Source organism: Triturus cristatus, chromosome 3_1, assembly GCF_964204655.1.
Source record: "Triturus cristatus chromosome 3_1, aTriCri1.1, whole genome shotgun sequence".
Lineage (NCBI taxonomy): Eukaryota > Metazoa > Chordata > Amphibia > Caudata > Salamandridae > Triturus > Triturus cristatus.
In genome coordinates, this window is record NC_140583.1 from 511,002,753 (window position 1) to 511,024,806 (window position 22,054).

Below are 22,054 nucleotides of genomic sequence, written 5' to 3' on the forward strand. Positions count from 1 at the left end.
ACAATAAAGCTTGTAACTTTTTAACAAGTCTTTGGTCAATCCAATTATTCTAACTGGGTACAACATATTTTTGGCACCGAGCGGGCGAGCCATCGCAAAGGTGAAGCAAAAGTGAAGCGCTTCACAGATTCGGTGCTGTGACACACGAAAAACAGCGTTTGGGAAAGAAGAAATGACTTGCTGCAGTGCTGCGGTGTCACATGTGGATTTAAGACTGAAATGTGCAGCCGAAGTGCAGTCTAGAAAAAAATGCTTTGGAAGGGTTGTGAAGTTGAAGGAGAAACTGCCCTGTCCTGAAGGTTTGGAGGAGTTTTAACGCTTCGTGGGACGTATGTGCGGAAAGCGAGGACAACCGAGGTGGTAGCTCCTGTTCTGGCTGATTGAAGCAAAGAAAGAGTAAGGAGTACCTGCTCGTGAGGAGTTGGCGCAAATCGGGCAGTCCGGGAGGTGTTGGAGTATCAGAGGTTGTTTCCCCGGCGAGCGCAGAGGAGGAATGATGACGCATTAGAATAGTGCGTAGCGTATTGGTGGAAGCTTGGTGGGGCAACAGCCTATCACGTATGCAGACGTCTCTGCAGCGGCACAGCGACCTGGAGCGTCAACACGTCAGATTTCGTGTGAGGAAGTGAAAGCTTCTGTGTGGTGTCGAGCCTGGATAATTTTTAATTCACAACGCGCTACGAGCGGATCATCCGTCTGGGAGTCTCTGCTGTTAAAAGTGGTGTGTGTCGAGCTGTCAAGGTGAAAAGACTATGGTATTTTTGTTTTTGTCCGTTTTTCTTTCACAGCGAGTTGATCCATCGAGGGAATTCTATTTCTGAACTGTGTGTTGGTCCATCGATGAGACTCCGGGGTTGCCTTAACTTTTGAGCTGTATTCGGTGGGGGACATAGTAACTTTGTGACATTCAAGCTGGAATTTTTTTTTTGAGGGTTAATATTTTGTTAGTGTTGTGCACTACAGTTACGGGGAATTGTGTAGGGGTGGTTTAACAAGCTAGTTATAACTAGTATTGGGTAACAAGAAAAATTTGTGGTCTGCAGTATGCAAGCTGTAAATCCGCCTCCTCCGTTCCTAGAAAGTCCTGGCGCACCACCAATACAGTGGAGGCAATGGTTTGACGCATTTGAGACATATGTGGGGGCCATTGGAGCTTCGCGTTATAGAGCGGAAAGGAAAAAGTTTCTGCTCTTAAATTCACTAGGTTTTGAGGGAAGAGAAGTTTACAAACATCTTCCTGTGTTAGTATTAGCTGAAGGCGAGGTCATTGATGAATATCAAGAAGCAGTGAAGAAACTAGTTATTAAGTTTGATGTTCAGCCAAGTTTGGTTGTGTTAACACACAAATTCTTCAAAAGAGCACAAGTGCAAGGAGAAAACGTTGATACGTATTTGAGTGCATTGAGAAAGCTGTGTGCGGAGTGTGATTTCGGAGAATACAGAGACCAGTTGGTTAGAGATCAGTTTATCGCGCATTGTGCAGATAAACAAATACAACAAAAATTACTCACTATGGGGAACCCTAGTCTGGAGGAAATTATAAAAGTGGCAAAAAGTTTGGAGTTGGCACAAAACTCTATCAAGGAGTTAAATAGTGGATCGGTTACAAAAGATTCGGTTAATGCTGTAGCAACCACAAGTGCTGTGGGAAACATGATTAGAAAAGATAAAAATCAAGTGAAGGGACCTTTCAAGAAAACAAATATGTGTTACCGTTGTGGGTATGCTCCGCATGGCAAGGACAATAGATTTTGTCCTGGGAGAAATGCAAAATGTCATAAGTGTGGCAGATTGGGGCACCTGGCTAAGGTGTGTCAATCAAACTTTCTAAAAAATGAGAAAGTGAATAGTGTAGGCAAAGATGAGAGTTTGAGTGAGAATGATATAGTGCAAGAGTTTCATGATATGATTGTGACGGTAACTGATGAGAGCATTGTTTCTGGGGATCCGGCAGATTGTGTTGATCCATATGAAGAAATAAAAGTGGGTGATGTGACTTTGAAGTTGTTGGTGGATTCGGGGGCACGTATCACCATGATTACTCATGATCTGTTTAAGAAGTCATGGGGTGACAGACCGTTGTTTCCACCAGATAGAGCACCTGTTTCCTACGAAGGACGCAAGATAGATTTAGAGGGATTTATTGAAGATGTGCTGGAGTTTAAGGGCCGCAAAATTCAAGGTAAAATCTATGTGGCTGTGCGTGGTCTAAACATTCTGGGGTGGTTTCACCAAGGCCTGTTTGGTATGGTTTTGAAACCAGGAACGAGTGAACAGGTGTTGGTCGTGCAAGATTTTGTGGGTTCTGACAAGTTGGAAAGTGAATTTCCTGGTGTATTTTCTGATTCTCTAGGAAAAATTAAAGGCTTCAGACACAAAATTAAGATTAAGAATGATGCCATTCTAGTCAAGCACAAGGTGAGGTCAGTACCATTCAGTCTTAGAGCTGATCTTAAGGCAGAGTTGGGCAGACTGGAAAAATCTTGTATAATAGAGCCGGTAGAATCTAGCTTATGGCTTAGTCCATTGGTGGTCGCACGTAAACGCAACGGCGAGATTCGTTTATGTGTAGATTTGAGGAGTCTCAACAAGGAAATTTGGGTGGATGCACATCCCCTACCTAAAATTGGGGATTTATTAGAGGAACTGAGAGGGGCTGAATGGTTCTCGAAAATTGACTTAGCGTCGGCATACCATCAGGTGTTGTTGGATGTGGACTCTCGGCATTAGACAGCTTTTAATTCACCTTTTGGGTCATTTCAATTTTGTAGAATGCCTTTTGGGCTAGCTTCTGCAGCGTCTGTTTTCCAGATGGTTATGCAGTCTGTGTTACAAGAGGTGAAAGGAGTGGTAATCTTTCAAGATGATGTATTGATATTCAGCAAGCATTTGGATGAACATGACAAGGTCCTTAGATCTGTTCTAAGCATTTTTTGGTCTCTGGTGTGGGTGTGAGTCCGAGGCCTGGGTTGGTTAAAGCAGTTGTGGAGTGTCCTTGTCCCAAGAATAAGGACGAGCTGCGTTCGTTCTTGGGTTTATGTGAATTTTATTCGCGCTTTATTCCAGGGTATGCCAGTAAAATGAAAGCGCTATCCAATATGTTGAGATCAAATATCATGTTTGTGTGGGATGATTTGTGTCAAGAAACTTTCGAGTTAGTCAAGGCTGAAATGACGAATGCGAAGTCTTTGAGGGCGTACGATCCAATGGTACCTTGTATCATTACTGTGGATGCCAGCAACTATGGTTTGGGGGCAGTGCTTACGCAGGTTGTGGGTAATGATGAGGTCACCATCAGTTATGTGTCCAGGCTTTTAAGAGATGCTGAGGTCAATTATTCCGTGATTGAGAAGGAACTGTTAGCATGCTTTTGGGCGTGTGAGAAGTTTAGAACGTACGTATGGGGCAGGAAATTCCAGATTCACACTGACCATAAACCGTTGGTCTATATTTTAGGGGGTGAGCGTGTAAAATATGCTACTCCTAGGATTGCGCGGTTGACCACAAAGTTGTTGCAGTATAATTTTGTCACAAAACATATACCTGGAAAACAGAATGTCAGGGCAGATATGTTGTCTAGACTGCCTTTGAGTGATGATGACCCTTTAGATTTGGATGAGGACAAAGAGGATTGTTTTATTGCGGTGGTAGATGCAGTGGATAACAAGGCTTGCAGTGAGATGGAATGGAATGTGGCGGTGAAAGCTGATCGGTGTCTGGACAGGGTGAAAGAGTTCATCGTAAAGGGATGGCCACGAGAAAAATGTGTAAGTCAGGAAATTCAACCCTTTTGGAAAATTTCTGAGGAGCTGTCTATTGAAGATGGTGTGATTATGAGGGATGGTAGGTGTGTACCTCCTTCTGGCATTCGTTGCAAGCTTATTGATTGTGCGCATGATGGTCATCTGGGGGCAACCATGACGAAAAGGCGCCTTAGATTACATTATTGGTGGCCTTCTATGGATAAGGACATTGAAGAAAGTGTGAAACTGTGTGGTGTATGTAGTGGTGCGGAAAAGAAGCTGAGGGTTGTTACGCCTCCACTTCAACCTATTGATTATCCCATGAGACCGTGGTTGAAAGTGGGAATAGATCTAGTTGGTCCTTTCAATTTTCTTCCGTACAACCTTCGTTTTGCTTTTGTTTTAATGGATTTCCATAGTAAATGGCCGGAGGTAAAGTTTTGTGCTTCACCCACGTCTAACAATGCTATTTTGTTTCTCAAAGAAATATTCATGAGAGAAGGCTTTCCGGAAGCCATTGTGTCTGACAATGGTGTGCAATTTGTAAGTCAGGACATGGAAGATTTCCTGAAGGAGTCGGGAGTGAAACATTTAAAGAGTTCAGTAGGACATCCACAAACCAATGGACTGGTGGAGAGAATGAACAGGGTTGTGGGGGATTGTATCAAATGGGCAAAACAAAATTGTCTTGATATTGAAGGTGTGGTTAGATCTATGTTGTGGTTCTATCGCACGACACCTCACTCTCTTACTAAAATTGCACCTTTTGTATCCTTAAAAGGGAGAATTCCTACTTCTGTGTTGTATCCTGCTTGGTTGTTGAGGACTGTGGCTAACAAGGTGTTGTCTAACATTGATAATGATGCCTTGGAGTTACGAGTGAAGGATGCTCAGAAGAAGGTGGCTGAGAGATATAATAAAAGAAAATCTGTCAAATTGGTTGGGCTTAGTCCTGGGGATCTGGTTCGTATTAAAAGCACGAGGTTTGTCAGTAAAGGCGGTAAGAATTTTGGTGAACCTGTTTGTGTGGAAAGAGTGTGTGGAGGGGCAGTTATGGTCAAAGGTGGTCACTGGTGGAACTTGAGCAAGATTGTCAAGGTTCAATCCGCAGGTGACGCATCTCTTTCAACGGACGTTAGTTCTAGAAAGTTGGTGGATGCTGGTTCCGATGGTTTGTCTACCGTGCCACGGAGTGATTGTTGTGAAAGCAATGTGTCATGTTATGGGCCAAGAAAGTCCACACGTGTTAAGCAACTGCCGTGGAAACTGCGGTGATGGGAGCAATTTGATGTGTAATTGTTAACTGTTCATTTGTACAGAATTACTGTAGTTTCTTGAACTATTATAATGGTGGATTGTTTTTCTGTTTTTTTCATTTTATTTCTAAAAAGTATTTTATAGGTTTTATTATGCTTAGGATATGTTGTAGTGTATTTATGTGGTATATTTATTTGCTTAGGAAACTATGTTTTGTTTCTTGTTTATTTCAAAAAGAGGTAATATGTTATGCCTAGCAATGCTTGTTTAGGTGGGGTGAATGTTCTCTATTGTTGTCATGGTATTCTGATGTCAGGGGGTTCTACGAGAGGACAGTTGGGACCTCGAAGGCACTGGGTGTGAGGAGCGGTGGCTCGTTGAACCTACAATAAAGCTTGTAACTTTTTAACAAGTCTTTGGTCAACCCAATTATTCTAACTGGGTACAACAGGGTTGTTTTCACTCTTTTGAATCATGTGATCACTATATGCACCACTAGTAGCATTTACTTTACATTTCCTGGGTACAAGTAGTACCATATACTAGAGACTTAGAATTAAAATAAATGTGCCATTTTCACAGTTGGCAGTGGCAGAGTGCACAGAGTCCTAATGCCAACAAAAATCAATTCAGACAACAGGAAAGGTGAAGGCAATAAGTGTGGGGACTAACCCACCAAGGATGTCAGGTCTAACTTTTGAAGTATTTGATGTAATGGTCTCTGGGAAATTATCTTTATCATCCATGCCAACTTCCAATAAGACAGGACCCAGCCCACCTTCCAATTTGGCATTGAAATTCCCATCACAATAAAATATGGACAACTTAATGCCATTATGGCTAATTTGGGAATAATAGAGGTTAGAAGCCCTGCAAGGCCAGTTATATGAGAGATATAGCTTGACCATATTCAATAATTATTGTAAAGCAGGATTTGACCATCCCACAGGAAACTAATACTTCCTAGGAATTATGGGATCCTGTCGGAATGAATTTAATTTTACATGACAGTTTATGTCTACACCTAAATCCCCACATACTCTCAAAGCGGGTGACCCCTTTCTGCAGCTTTTTCTGGACTGTAACATAGCTGTCAAGTTTCCCAGGTCAATGGGTGATTAGTTAGGCTATGCTAATTGTTTTCTTTGAATTGTCTTATTTAATCAGTTTAAAATCATTACTTCAAGACCCAGAGGTTTTTTTAAAAAACAGCAGCGGACTACTAGTTGAAATGGAATGGGATAATTGAGAGCTACGATGTAAGAGGAGATATAACCATTGTCATGAATGGGGACAGAAGAAGAGGCATTGCATGTATAAAGATACAGGACGAGTAAAGGAGTTGAAGACCTCTTTTTTTTATTTACTATATTTCTTTTCCCCAGAGAATACAGCATATACCAATTACATATTGATCCAAATAGAAAGTGGAATATAAATATAACAGTAAGAATGACAGTCAATTCCTATTTTACATGACATAATAAGATACATTTAAACAAATTGTAGTACAAATGTCGTGGTGCAGACGAATAAAATGCAAACAGGGTAAAAGCAGTGAGGAGTTTCACAATTAGTCTAGATGTATAAAGCTAAAACGATAAATGTGATGAGGGTTAGTTGCAAATTGGCCCTGCTTATTGGGGTCAACTGTGAAAGTCAGTCATACAATATAATAAAAATGTGCAATATAATATATGAACATATCCTCTAAACCTATCATCAAATTCAGTGGCTCTATAACTTCTAAATAGCATTGACAGTTGTCTCCCTGATGGGCCCTGCTCCCCTTGGGTAATCTGAGGAGAACCAATCCCTATTCCCCATCCCCCCAGTAATCCAGGTGGACATAAGGGCCCAGATCTTACTGCCCCACTTCTTAGATTGCCTACCCTTGTAGTTATATAAAACTCTTTCTTAGTTATATAGACTCAATAGGCGAGCAAGCCAAGCATAATAGGTAGGGAGGGCTGTATCTTTCCATTTTGTTGCTATCAGCAGCTGAGCTACTGCAACTGAAAGTAAAATACAATATATCTGGGCACACTCCAATTGATCTTTATTATCGAAACCCCAGAAGCATCATAAGTGGGCTAATGCCAATTTCCCAACAAAACACCTCTCACCCAAAATCTAAATTTCTTTCTTAAAGGTTGCAATTGTTCACAGCTGTGAAACATATGTACCGCTTCAGCTGGACCTTCTCCACACCTGGGACAATTATCATTTTTTCTTTTCCCCCACCTGATTAACTTGACCGGTGTAAAATAAAGTTTAAAAACTGTTTTATAATGTTGAGCCTTCAGGTTAGCCAAGAGGAAACTCTTTATTCCTAGTGGAATAGACATATATAGATCTGTATCCTCTTCCCCTAACTTCCTAGTCCAATTGGATTCTTCTTTCTCTAGGTCATCCGAAGTAGAGTCCAGTAGAATCTTATAGATATACTTTACAATCCTATAATCCTTATGAGCAATGACTGCTAGGAGAGGGATTTTATCTAAGGAGAGTATTTCACCCCTGAGTTGCTTAAAAAAACCTTTTACTTGCACATATTTGAAATAAGACCTGACTTCTGTTCTATAGACCTTCTGTAGCACTAAAAATGATGCCAGTCATTATACTGGCTTGCTCTCATTGCCTTCCCATCACATCATAGAAAAAGGCAGGAAAAAGGGGCGATCACCACCAGGGCGTATACTTGTGATATCTTGGTAGCTTCAACAGTTTGCAAACCTCACACCATACACTCCAAGCCGCTCTCAAGCACTTAAAGTGTGTTTTTTTGTAGTAGCTGGGCTCCATTTGTCGAAGTAGAACACCCCATTCAACCCTTCTAATGGCCAGCTCATATATAGATGGAGGAGCCCCACCAAGTAACTGATCCTCTATATGCCTATTACCCGCTGTAAGCAAAACTCTCATCTGTTGAAGCATCGTAGTCCAATAGTAAAATACCAGGTTGGGGAGCGGTCATCTGCCCCGTTCCTGGGGAAGGGTTAAAAAATGTAATGACCGCCGTATTTTCTTATATTGCCATACAAAATTAGAAAATATGGAGTCTAGCTTCTTAAAAATAGTACATTCAACCTCGAGAGGGATAGATGGAAACAAATAAAGAACCTTCTGGAATACAACCATTTTAAGGACATTGTATATGCTGATTATAGATAAATGTAGCCTATCCATATGTCTGTACTAATTTTAGATATTATAGGGCCTATATTAATTGGCCAGATAGAATCCATGTTTGAGTTTATCCTAATCCCAAGATATATAGCCGTATTAGTCCTATGGAGATTCTGGAAAGCAATATTCTCCGTATTCAGGAGAACCCAGACCTCCTCCCATACTCCCCTGCCGGAATTTCTACTTGTGCGATTGCACTCTGTGGATACGAGGTCAGTTTAGCTATATCATCAGCATGTGCCAGCACCTTCGTACAGTAACCTCTGACAGAGACTGGTTTAATTGCCTGGCTTTGAAGTATTTGTCTAATAAATGGATCGAGCACCAAGACACTTCCGTGTAAACGCTGCACTCTATAAATTGGTTAACATAACATCGATATATGGGGCAAAAAGAATAGGTGAGCAGGGACACCCCTGACTTGTCCCTCCAGCAACTTCTATTCTTTCGGATTCACTACCCATCATTTGTATCCTGGCACACGGACTGTGATACATTGCTCTAATAGCGGTGATAAGGCCTGACCCAAACCCTTTATGTCTCAAAATTCCCCATAGGTACTGCCATCAAAAGAGATCAAAAGCTTTTTGGGTATCGAGGAGGATCAAAGCCATCTGGTCCCCTGTAACTGATGCTATGTCAAGTAAAGTTATAGCACGTCATGAGGCACAGCAATTGTGGTGCCAACTAATTGCTCTACTGGGGAGTAATCCCACTTAAGATCCTTTACCTCCCCTACTGATTTTCTCACCACTTTGCGTGCTGTTACCACTGAGTCCACTCTACTAGTGTCCGGTAAACTTTCATTCTCACTTGATTCAGTACTTGACCCTGATCCATTCGCTGATTAAGTCTCATCCAACAGAGAAAAAACTGTCATTTGTCTCAAGATCATGCTTATTAACCTCCTTCTCCTACCCCATAGAATATGCCAATGACTGCCGGCTATTCCTAGACCCCGATATGCATGAGTAATAGTTGGGGGGGCTGTCCATTTCCTTATTTGCTGCAACATGTCCATTTATGATTTTTTCCAAGATACCCAATTCTTGATCTGTTATAGCCTCCAGGGCTTGCTTTTGAACTTGAGCAGTATCTCTTGCTGTGTCTTTCAAGTCGTTCCCCGCACAACCCATAAAAGCCAACAAACTGACAGTGGTAATTACTTTAATGACATTGACTGGTGCGGGGGGGTTCTACTCTTCCGGGGGGCCGTGTTACCTTGGTAGATACAGGGAGAGACTCCTTATCACAAAGTTCTCCACAAAACACGCAGAACAAAAATCGACCACTTTGTAAACCTCTATTATTTAAAATGTGTCAATAAAAGGAATTACAATTCGGGAACGGAAATGAAAAAGATCATTTATGACGGCTTGGCACACATACTCAAAACCTTTGCACAAGCAGCAGAATTCTCTAGTAAAATATGTTTACTGCTATATAAAACCAATGTAGTTCTGATCTCAACATAATGACATGACAACCAGTTGAGCTGGAGAGGTAAATCAGTAAGTGTGTGTGGGGGGAGACCGGTTAATCAAGAGACTCATTCATTGGGATTAAACAGCAGGCCAGATTATTTAACAAATGTAAATCTGGAACCCTAAATTTACTTTGGAAGATGCAGATGCACATATTTTGGGAATTCACAACGTTTTTTTAAACAATACTCTTGAAAAGCAGAGACAGTTGCAGCTTTGCACAGTGCTTCTTTAAATATTTTGTGAATTCTCATGTGAAGGTGACTTGCATAATTACCATTGCACTGTATATCTTTTCCTCCAAGGGGACAGTGGCGGCTCGCAAAGGTAACACTGTGGGGCGGTGAGGCGGGGCAGGGGTGGGGCTGGATGGGGGGGTAGTGGAGTCCGACATACGACGGCAATGGTGAACGTAAATAAATAAATATCTGCCGTCATATGTCGGACCCCACTAACCACCCACCCAGCCTGCCCCGCTTCACCGACACGCAGCATTACCTTTGCGAGCCGCCACTGCAAGGGGAAATATTTTTCCTTCTAGTGAAACCCCTTTACCATATACTCCCACCAATTTTGGGGCTGTCCCATTCTTATTCCCACTCTGGAAGATGACTTACATATGCCTTTGTCAAGAGTAGATCTATTATCTTTTCGAGGGTGGAAATGGGCTGAGAAAATATTTGCGACAACTCACAAATGAGTACTTTTTTTGTTGTGATATTTATTATTAACTTTATATACTTGCAACGGATTACAAACTACAATTTGAAATTGGATGGGAGCAACGCCCATTTTACAGATACATCGATTAGGAATCGATAAAGGTAATATGATTAACATGTCTCGATACATGGTCCCTCCTGCAAGATAACATCAAGCATATAGATACAAAAAGCAGACACCTGAGTGGACCCCACAGTGCGACTCGCAAATAAGTACTTCTGTGCATGTTCCCAAACTTCCAGGACAACTTCTGCTGAGAACACCCACTCCCCATCCCTTGAAAAAAAGCTGGGCACACTAAAATCTTCTAGTGAATAGTTATTTTTACGAGAGTAAAACCACATTTTTTGAAAAAAGTTATGTGGCTTCACACTCATAAAAAGGCTATGCCCACATGCAAGCAAAATTTACATGCGGAAATATATCTATGTGAATGGGACTCAGGAAGTCTGCATATATAGAAATTATGATATTTTCTCTATCTATGGATTGTGGTTTCCATCTCATAAAATACCCTTAAAATTACTCTATGACATTGCACATGTTCAACTAACAAAAATCCTCGTTCAACTCTAATTTATTTTGATATAGGGTGCTGCTGTCATTCGGATGTTGTCAGAATTCTTAACAGAGCCAGTGTTTGTACAAGGTCTACGTGTAAGTATGTGTCAACCCTATTTTATGCAGACATACACAGGAAAAATAGTGATTGTGCTAAAGTGCTTTTTGCATGAGTATGATTTTGCTGTATTCGCCACAAAATACTCGTCTGCTTCATCATTTTCAGATTTTAACAAGAGTAGTTATTTTAAGCACAAATTGATCAAAAGTTAGTAAAACATTCTGACACCTGGATGTAAATGCTCACTCTATACTTCGTAGAAGTTAACATGGTCAGCATTTTTATTGTTCTATTCAGCCATTCAAAGAGATACTGGGGTTGCCCAGGTAAGGTAAGCATCCATTTTATGATACAACATTGTCTGCAAAAGGTCTAAATTGTTTAGTCCAATCTCATATGTGCTAACTGAGCATACAGTCCACAGAATAGTCCACATCCGGAGAGAGTGTTCAGTTATCACTTTTTTATTCCATACATAGACGGCAGCCGACGCGCGTTTCGCCCAGCAGGGCTTCCTCAAGGCTTATTTTCACTTTATGTATATATATATATATATATATGTATATATATATATATATATATATTATCTACTGGCGGTCGCCAGTAGATAGTTATAGTTAGGACCTATTTTCCATAGGAAATCTGCAACATTCTATTGGGAATATCTTTGGCGCCAATTGATGAATCTTCGCGAAATTCTTCAAACTTTTGGCCAGCTCCGCTCCGCTCCTACCCTGAAAGTTTTGCGGTGATACGTGAAGCGGGGGCCGAGAAAAAAGGGGGGTCCCAAAACGTGTTTTCCCCATGCAATTTCCCATAGGATCTGTTGTCGCAGCTACAACCCGAACCGCTGAACGGAATGACACCAAATTTGGCAAAGAGGTAGTCCTCAGTTCGGACTCGTGCCTTTTGCGTATTTGGTGTGAATCTGTTCAGTAGTTCCTGAGAAAATTAGGGTAAAAAAGTTAGTGATATCTATGGCCGCGGAGGATCCGTAAGCGCACCCTCCCCGAACGGAGCGCGCACCCTTCCGATCGTGCGCTGAATGCTAATTGGCTGTTGAGCGTCTCTCTACATTCGAAACCAGGAACTGTTGTCGGCCATTTTCTGCCTCGGTAGAAGCGAGGCTGAAGATGGAAGGGGAATACGTGTGTAAAAGATATAAAGGGGGCAGAGTGGAAATACTCTGACCCTCTACATCTGCTTAGGGGGTCCCAGAAGGACCCCCTGTGGCCCCCCTTTTTTAAAAAAAAAAACGGCGAAATGCGCGCACGGTGCGCGCATCCTATCGCGTTGGATGCACGGATTCTCTCGCGGTGGGTGCGCGGATCCACGGCAACGTTTTTTGAAAAACGACAAGAAATCATTGGTTGTATAACAACTTTCTACACTGAAAGGTAGGGTGTATATTTTTGTTTTTTAAAGGTATGATTGTTATTGGTTAACAAAAACAGATTGTAAGGAACATTATATATGATAAGCTGATATTTTGAAAAGTCAAGCACACTTCCTGTCTTGTGTAGGAACATTGTGTGCTTAACTTGTGACCTGTGAGCTCAGTGCAGTGTTCCATGACCTGTTTCTATGGTAACAGGCAGAAGGCAGATTGGGGGAAGGGTTGAAATGTATTTCAGTTGGAAAGGGTTGAAATTTTTAACCAATAGAAATGTGTGTTTGCTTTTGAGTTTATGTGCAAAGGATTGTGATTTGATGTTTACATGTATATGTGTGGAAAATGAAAGGGAAACTTTTTCATTCTTTGCTTTTGCTGAGAGGTGCACAGTGCAGAGATTCTGTAAAAGAAAATATGGTGAGTGATTGATATACTCCTTAATCTACAAAAGAACTTGAAAGATGAGTTATTTAATTGTGAGGGGATGTATGTAGACTATTTTGATTTTAATCAGACTAATGTATTTTTCCTGCTAAAGTGTAAGGAGTACTTTTTTCTCTACAATGTGTGTGCATGTAGAAACCATTCTGTGATTGGCATTTGTGTTTTTCATGTGTTTGTAGACAGATAACTGTGCAGATTTTATATTTTGGTAGAATTCGAAACCAGTCATTGTTTATGAATTTGTGAAATGAGTTATGTTATGTTTCTATACTAAGATATAGTACTACTTCTAGATGAAAAAATGTGTTTTGATATAGTGCAAGGGATAGTGTTGTTTGTCTAGAATCACACAGTGAGTCTGTGTGCATTTGGGAACCACTGTGAGAGAAGCATTTGGTAACATTGTGTATTTGCTGACAGATAACTGTTTTAAAACCAGTCAGGTTGTCAAGTTTTAGTAGCATTAGAAGACAGTTATGGCTTATGCTTTCATTAAATGAGTCAGGCATTGACAGTAAATTGCAGTCGTGAAATATGTAGATTGTGTGCAGTGCAGTTCCCTTACCACTTGCACTGTAGTGAATGAGTTTTGGTAAGCTCATAGGGATAGTGGTGCTTGTCTAGAATCACACTGTGAGTTAGTGTGTATTTGGGATCAGTGTGAGAGAATCATTTGGTAACATCATGTATTTGCTGACGGATAACTGTTTTAAAATCTGTCATGTTGTGAAGTTTTAGTAGCATTAGAATCCAGTCTTTGCTTATATGTTGATTAAATGAGTCATGCTTTGACACTGATGTGCTGTACTTAAATATGTAGATTGTGTGCAGTCCCCTTAACCCTTCCACAGTAGTGAATGAGTTTTGGTAAAATCCTAGGATAGTGTTGACTGTCTAAAATCACACTGTGAGTCTGTGTGCATTTGGGTAAGGATTGTGAGAGAAGCATATGGTAACATTGTGTATTTACTGAGAGATAACTGTTTTAAAACCTGTCATGTTGTCAAGTTTTAGTAGCATTAGAAGCCAGTCTTTGCTTATGCGTTGATTAAATTAGTCAGGCATTGACATTAAAGTGTAGTCGTGAAATATGTAGATTGTGTGCAGTTCCTTTACCACTTCCACTGTAGTGAATGAGTTTTGGTAAACTCCTAGGGATAGTGTTGTTTGTCTAGAATCACACTGTGAGTCTGAGTGCATTTGGGAACCACTGTGAGAGGTGTTTGGTAACATAGTGTATTTGCTGACAGATAAGTGTTGTAAAACATGTTATGTTGTCAAGTTTTAGTAGCATTAGAAGACAGTTATGGCTTATGCTTTCATTATATGAGTCAGGCATTGACAGTAAATTGCATTTGTGAAATATGTAGATTGTGTGCAGTTCCCTTACCACTTGCACTGTAGTAAATGAGTTTTGGTAAACTCATAGGGATAGTGGTGCTTGTCTAGAATCACACTGTGAGTTAGTGTGTATTTGGGATCACTGTGAGAGAAACATTTGGTAACATCATGTATTTGCTGACATATACCTGTTTTAAAACCGGTCATGTTGTGAAGTTTTAGTAGCATTAGAAGCCAGTCTTTGCTTATGCTTTGATTAAATGAGTCAGGCTTTGACACAAAAGTGCAGTCCTGAAATATGAAGATTGTGTGCAGTTCGCTTACCACTTCCACAGTAGTGAATGATTTTTGGTAAACTCCTAGGTATAGTGGTTGTTGTCTAGAATTACACTGTGAGTCTGTGTGCATTTGAGAACCACTGTGAGAGAAGCATTTGGTAACATCGTGTATTTGCTGACAGATAACTAATTTAAAACCTCTCATGTTGTCAAGTTTTAGTAGCATTAGAAGCTTATGCATTGATAAAATTAGTCAGGGTTTGACACTAAGGTGCAGTACCATGTACTATTCTGTTCACTGTGGCAGAACTGAAAATTTAAAAGTTTTACCTAAGCACTGTCCTAGAAGTAGTCTGATTATTTAGTCAGTTTCTAAGTACCAAATAGACTGCTTCAAATGTCTATGCAGTATGCATGTAGTGTTCTAACATACTATAGACTTGTCTTTTACACCTTCAGTTCCCTAGTCAGTATCCATACACTTCCAGGAAACATCCTGTCACTTCCTTTGCAGTCCTCTAGAGACCCATTCAACAGTATGTACTAATCCATTCACTGTGCCAAAACCCAAACACTTATAAATTCACCAAGGCACTCTCTTTCCAGTACTCTTATGATTCAGTCACTGCCTAAGTATTCATGCACTGAGCCAGGTCTTAGCACATGGACTTCTTCAAACCCCTATCCACTATGCATGCAGTCCTCTAAGCACCTACACACTTGTCTTTCACACCTTCAATTCCCCAGTCAGTATCCGTTCACTTCCAGCAAACACCCTGTCACTCCATTTGCACTCCTCTAGTGACCCATTCAGCATCATGTACTAATCCATTCACTGCGCCAAACCCTAATAAATTCACCCAGGCACTCTCCTTGCAGTACTCTAATCATTCAGTCAGTACCCAAGTACTCATCCAGTGACCCAGGCCTTAGTATATGGACTGTTTCAAACCCTTATACACTATGCATGCAGTCCTCTAAACACCTACACAATTGTCTTTCTCACCTTCAATTCCCTAGTCAGTATCCATACACTTCCAGGAAATACCCTGTCACTCCCTTTGCAGTACTCTAGTGACCCATTCAGCACCATGTACTAATCCATTCACTGTGCTAAAACCCAAACATTTATAAGTTCACCAAGATACTATCTTTGCAGTACTCTAATCATTCAGTCAGTGCCTACGTATTCATACACTGAGCCAGGCCTTAGCACATGGACTGCTTCAAACCCCTATGCACTATGCATGCAGTCTTCTAACCACCTAGACACTTGTCTTTCACACTTTCAATTTCCTAGTCAGTATCCATACAGTCCAGCACTTGTGACTGCCTTTGCACTCTTCTAGTGACTCATTCAGTACCAAGTACTAATCCATTCCCTGTGCGAAAAGCCTAGCACTTTTAAATTCACCTAGGCACTCTCCTTGCTGTACTCTAATCATTCAGTCAGTACCCAAGTAGTCATGCAGTGAGCCAGGTCTTAGCACATGGACTGCTTTAAATGCCTATGCAGTATGGATGCAGCCCTCTAATCACCTACACAGTTGTGTTTCACACCTTCAATTCCCTAGTTAGTATTCATACTCTTCTAGCAAACACCCTGTCACTCATCCAGTGTGTCTCCTTATAGTACTGTAATCATTTAGTCAGTTAGAATGTAGTCTTTTAGTGAGGTAGGCTTTAGGGCATGAACTGCTTCAAAGTATTATGCACTATGTATGTAGTGTTTTAACGACCGTCACACTTGTGGTTCAGGGCTATAGTTTCTTAGTCAGTTTTTATATAAAATGTGTTTGTACAGTAATGGAACAGTATAAATTTGAAAGTTATTAATATACATTTATTTGTGATTCTTTTTTACAGATACAGAACAGGAGTGTTTCTCATCTGTTTGCACTCTTCTCGTTCAAGATTGTTTGGATGAAGGGTTCTTAGGTGTTTCATCATACTTGCTGTGCCGCACGAGTATTTTTTGTTAGGATCCCCTCGTAACAGAACTCTTTGGCAAATCTTGCGAATGAAGAAGGTGGCATTGGTCTTTGTTTGCCCCTTGGAAAAAGTTAAAAATTTCTTCACCACTGAAGAAAAACGTTGTGGGCGTGGTGCCTTCTTATTTTAAAGCGGCAACATTTACAGTTTTTGTAAGTTAAACTTATAAAATTTTGTTAGCTGTATACATTTTATATATCTGTTATTTTTTTTATTGTGGTATTTTGTTGAGAATACCATGTTTTTTTTTTTTTTTAACAATCTTTCTGATTTCCCAGGTCCGTCGTCGACATCCGTGGTTCCCACAGGAGTGTTCCGCCTTACATTTTGTTTATTCGTTTATTGTTTATATTTATGTTAATAAAAAAATAAAGTTTGAAAATAGTTTATCGTTTATATATTTATTATTATAAAAAATAAAGTTTGAAAAAAATAATAATAATGTTTTTGGTTGTTCTCTTAACTGCTGTGTGACTCTTTCTTGTTCTTATTACTGTTATTTGATGGAGTCCACCATGGTGTTAAACTTTGGGGCACGTATCGTTGGAATACTGGTGATATCTGCAGTTTGCACCAACTTCTGAATAGTGTGTTAGATTTATCTCAACTTTACTTCCGTTAAAGTGCTGATAATGAAATGGAGAGTAGCCGTTCCCGTGCAAAAAGACACGAGGTGCACCTTTGCGATTTATTCTAAATACGAAAATCCTTTATTGTATTGCACTGAGGTATTGGCTGCACTTGCAGTGTACACACAAAATCTATTAAGAAATCTCATTGTATTTATATTGATTGGGAATAGTGCGTCAGGTGCTGGATCTTGACGAGATAAACTGCTCAGTTCGTATATTGTTGTGCACACGAAAAAAATCACATCACAACTTTCACACCAATTGCAAAGCGAAACAAATTCCGGCAATAAGACACTTTAGCACCAGGGATTTTACACCTGCTTTCTGCTGGTGTTAAGCAGGACAACTACCTGCACCATGAAAGGGAACACAGCCAAGAGCCACACCAGAACACCCACAGGTGCCATAGAGTCAATGAGCATGATACAGGGATTCTCATGAGGGCCAGAAGACACATCTCAACAACTGCAGGACCGCCAATGCCCCCCAAACCCACATCTTAGTAAGTGTGTCCTTGTGGTCATTGTCTTAGTATGATAGGCACGAGCCCTGCAACATCACAGTGTGCTGTCACCTCAGCGTTGGCAGTGAGCCTGGATGTGTAGCTACGTACGCATCCTCCTGCATGCACAACTGGCATGTGCTGGTCTGTCGTTCACAGGTCAGTGCAGGGGTGTGCCTATCCGGCAAGGGGAACGGGGTGTCTCGGACATGTCCGTGTGCAGGAAGTGCGGTAAGTGTGTCTCTGTGTTCTGGTGTGCCCTGTTACAAGAGCCGCAGCAGTCGATGTTGTAAAGTGGCATGCACCACCTCCAAACGGCACTGTGATGTTGTAGTTGGAATGTAGCAGGAGATGCGCAAATAGGCATTACAATGGCGTGCTGTACGAGTGCACAAGATACAACAGCTCACCGTACAAAAGTGTGGGGGCTTGTGGGAGGGAGGAGCAGCCGTTTGGCAACATAACACACAGTGAACTCGACCATGTGCCACATGCTGGGCATCTCATCCATGATGACCACGGTCGCAGACATCCTACAACACCAACGACTGGCCTTTGTACACATCCTCTATGAATGCAGCGTGGTTTTCACTTTTATGCTCGTTCAGTGGTGTGATGTTGGCAGGTTGTGTGACTTGTGCTCCTTGTTGGTGTGTTTCATTTTGGCCATTGTTAGTCTATATGTGTGTTGTACTTAATTGTGCATGTGTGCCATTCTGCCCATCTCCCCCCCTCCCCCACTCCCTGCTTCTTCCTTTTCCTAGTGCTGTTGTGTCTATAATTTTGTTGCTGCACACATAAATACATGTAAAGAATAAATTAGAATAGTTCCTTAATTCTTTTAGGTTTCAAAACTTCTCTATTGGTTTCTTTTTAATTTTCCATATGAACCGTTTTTTTTCATATTCAACAACACATAGAAGTCAGAAGTGCAACGTATTCTATCAACACACTTTCTAGAACATTCTACAATACGTGCAGGTTAAAAGTTCATCAATTTTTTAAAACTTTACGATTTTTTTTGTAACATTTTCTTGAACATTTAACGACATGTGCAGGTTAAAAGTTGACGATTGTTTTAAGTTCGAACAGTGCCTTCCAAATGCAAGTAGCAGGTGTGGTTGATCTGAGCAAATTTTATCCTATGATATGTACTCCACGTTGAAACTGCTTTTTCTTAACCAATCACAAAGATGCTTTTCCACAAAACTAATGTGCACCCTTCTTTTAAAAAAGAATTCTTTTCATGATATCTTCAGAGATAAGTTATAGATAGGTATTAGCATTTAAAAAACCTTTGAAATTCACTGAAAAAACCATAGGTTTCATGCACATTATAGTTAGGAATTGGCATTTAAAAAACCTTTGAAATTCACTGAAAAAAACAAAGGTTTCAGGGACGTTATAGTTAGGAATTGGCATTTAAAAAACGTTAGAAACGGGGGAATTTCTAGGGTTTTGTACGAGGGAAATGTCCAGCTAACTATAATGCCCCTGAAACCTATGGTTTTTTCAGTGAATTTCTAAGGTTTTTTAAATGCCAATTCCTAACTATAACGCACCTGAAACCTTTGGTTTTTTCAGTGAATATATATATATATATATATATATATAACGTCAGTCAGTCACTTTCTTAAAATATAGAGCGCATCACGGACTAACGCTTTTGGGACCACGGAAACCACTCGAAAGGACTTAACATGGTCCCTTTTCATATGGACTGACCTCGTGTTACAGTATTTTGAACAAACGAGCCTGATCTCTCAACCCCAATAGACATCACTAAGACTGTGATGTATTAGACTAAAAAGGAAGATTTCATAGACAAACTATATTTTAAGAAAGTGACTGACTGACTTTATATATCTATAAAGTGAAAATAAGCCTTGAGGAAGCCCTGCTGGGCAAAATGTGCGTCGGCTGCCGCCTATGTATGGAATAAAAAAGTGATAACTGAACACTTTCTCAGGATGCGGGCTATTCTTTTGTGGACTGTATGCTCAGATAGCACAAATGAGATTGGACTAAACAATTTGGACCTTTTGCAGACAATGTTGTAGTGATCAAGGAACCCTATAACTACTTTTAGTTGGTGTGCTTTGGTGTTTATGAGAGTAAATTGGATTTGGACTACTTTTGTAGATCTAAAAGGGCAATACTCAAGGTGGGTGAGTATTTGGCACCATGTGAGCACCCAACACAAAAAGGAATGAGATTGATTTACTGTGATATCTACTAAGAATGAATTTATGTTGATGTGCAGGTCGAAGTAACATATCCACCAATTGTTTTTGATATATATCCCTTTTATAATATGAGGGAAAGTATTTTGTCTGCAGCATGACATGAATACCTAAAGGAATAAAGGCTTTAGCTTTCACAAACACACTGATTTGATAAATCAGGTGGTTTGTGACAAAAAAACCTTTTTGAAATGTACTAATCCCATTTATTGATTCAGAAAAGCTTTCTGAATCATTAAATGTTTTGGAAAACAATACTGTATCGATCTTCGGAAAGTGCGTGTTAGGGGCATTCCTTAAAAAACGATTTCCTTATGGTATGTACTAATCTTTTGTGACCGGAATCTGCTTGCAAAACATTAATATTTTACTGACACCTCAAAGGAGATCATAACCCATTTGCAAATAAGAAGGGGTCGCAGGAAGGAGACCCTTCCCCCTTTGTGAATGTTATAAAACATTTTTGAAGAGTACACCGTAGGTCAATGGATCCACTGCTTACTCCCAATAAAATTTGGTGAAAATTAGCTGCATAAAACTAATTATTGCTGTATTTAGAAGCAATCATGTACATGGTGGTCTGCTGACTCCAGCGGGACACTATCCCTGTGAGTCTAGCAATCATAGTGGATCTCAATTTGTGACCTACCACATTAATATTAATGACATAGGTTGAAAAATGACCCACTACAATTTAGTGTTTTGTGAACCAATCTATTATAACATAGGTCTATTTGCAAAACATCAATGCAGTTGGTAAAAGTGGGTGGGCAAATTGCAACTACTTTTACCAAATGGATTTCACATATATCTGGCCCCAAAACCTCAAAACTTAAATGCAATTCCAACATGATGAACAGAATGATTACTTCCTTTTCATGAGACAAAAAATTCACGCTTGCTTCACAAAAAACTTCTCAAAGCAGCACTTTTGGTGACAGGGCACTAAGGGCAAACAGATCAACCATTCTTTGTTTGAAAATCCTGTGATTCGCAGAAATCTTTGTGATTCAGAAAAGGCTTTTGGAATCTCCAAAGGTGTTTTGTGACTCATTCAGAATCGCAAAAAGCAAAGGGTGTGAAAATGTCTCCCTCATAGCCCTGATTTGATATGAGATTAGGGGTGGGTGGAATTCGCAAAGTTTCACTCCATGAAATTACGCAGAGTTAAAGAAAAACCCTGCAGGATACTGTGGAATTCCTCCAATAGGAGGAAAATATGCAGCTCATGTTGCAGTTTAGTGCTGGTAGCACGAGCAGTGCTGAAATTCCGTGTGAACACCACCATCATTGTGCAAGAGCTTGCAGCCAGTCGAGTTGATTTTACTGCTGCTCGAGTAAAAAATATAATCGTGCGGCAGCAAATCTATTTGAGAATCAGTCCTCTACCATGACCACTCAAGGCTGCCCACATTAGAAAACCACAGTTGCAGTCAGAAGGCTGTCATTTGAGTTACAAAATTGTGGTGGGGGTACCAAATCTTGTTTGCCAGCTTGCATATTTTGCAGCCTTGTGGGATAAAAATGTGTCCAGGCAGTGATTGGTGGAATTTTGCCTGAAGTCCATGTTAAGGAGTAATGTGAAGTGGCCAAAATACTGCCAATTCCGCAGGTGAAACAGAATATTTCACCCACTCCTATATGAGATGTATCACTGGTTTGCAACTACAAAATTGCAATTGTGGTTGAAGCCACTGAAATGTTGCTGACTTCTGGAAGTAGGTGATAACAGATTCACAAAGGGGAAAGTGCCCCTTTTAGGAATCATGGGAAGCACTGCCTGCTTCCCAGGATGTCTTTTCAAACAGGATTTTTATAGTTTTTAAGATAGCACTGGTCTTTTTAAGAAACAGGCTGGCTTTTTTTAAGTTCCGTGTTTGGGAATGCAAACACAAGGAAGGTGGTCTACTGTTCCTTGCAGACCCCAGCTGTTTGTAGCCAATCTCAGGAAATCGCAAATATCGACCTGCTGAATTATTTTTCTTTAGGCAGGTCAACCTGCAATCCTCTGTGACTGGAGATTTTTCAAAGCAACTTAATGGTACTCAGGTGACACTGCAAAATCAGAGATAGGTCACACAAAGTAGGTGCACCATCTTAACCACTTTATGAGACATTTTCTAATCGGGCACCTAGACTGTAGAATAATCAAGAATGTGCTGCATCTCTTTTTAAGGACCCATGTAATAGATCATTAAGTAGCTCCACATA

At 40.4% G+C, this 22,054-nt stretch overlaps 1 protein-coding gene across 3 annotated transcripts in view; it reads left to right on the forward strand.

Moving 5' to 3' along the window:
• Positions 1-22,054, forward strand: part of LOC146860504 (aminopeptidase Ey-like) — a 724,459-nt gene that overhangs the window by 412,689 nt on the left and 289,716 nt on the right. For all 3 annotated transcript variants that reach the window (XM_085644417.1, XM_085644415.1, XM_085644416.1), the window contains exon 9: positions 10,988-11,053. In XM_085644417.1, coding sequence (XP_085500543.1) covers positions 10,988-11,053 — 66 coding nt within the window. The remainder of the gene's footprint in view (positions 1-10,987; positions 11,054-22,054) is intronic.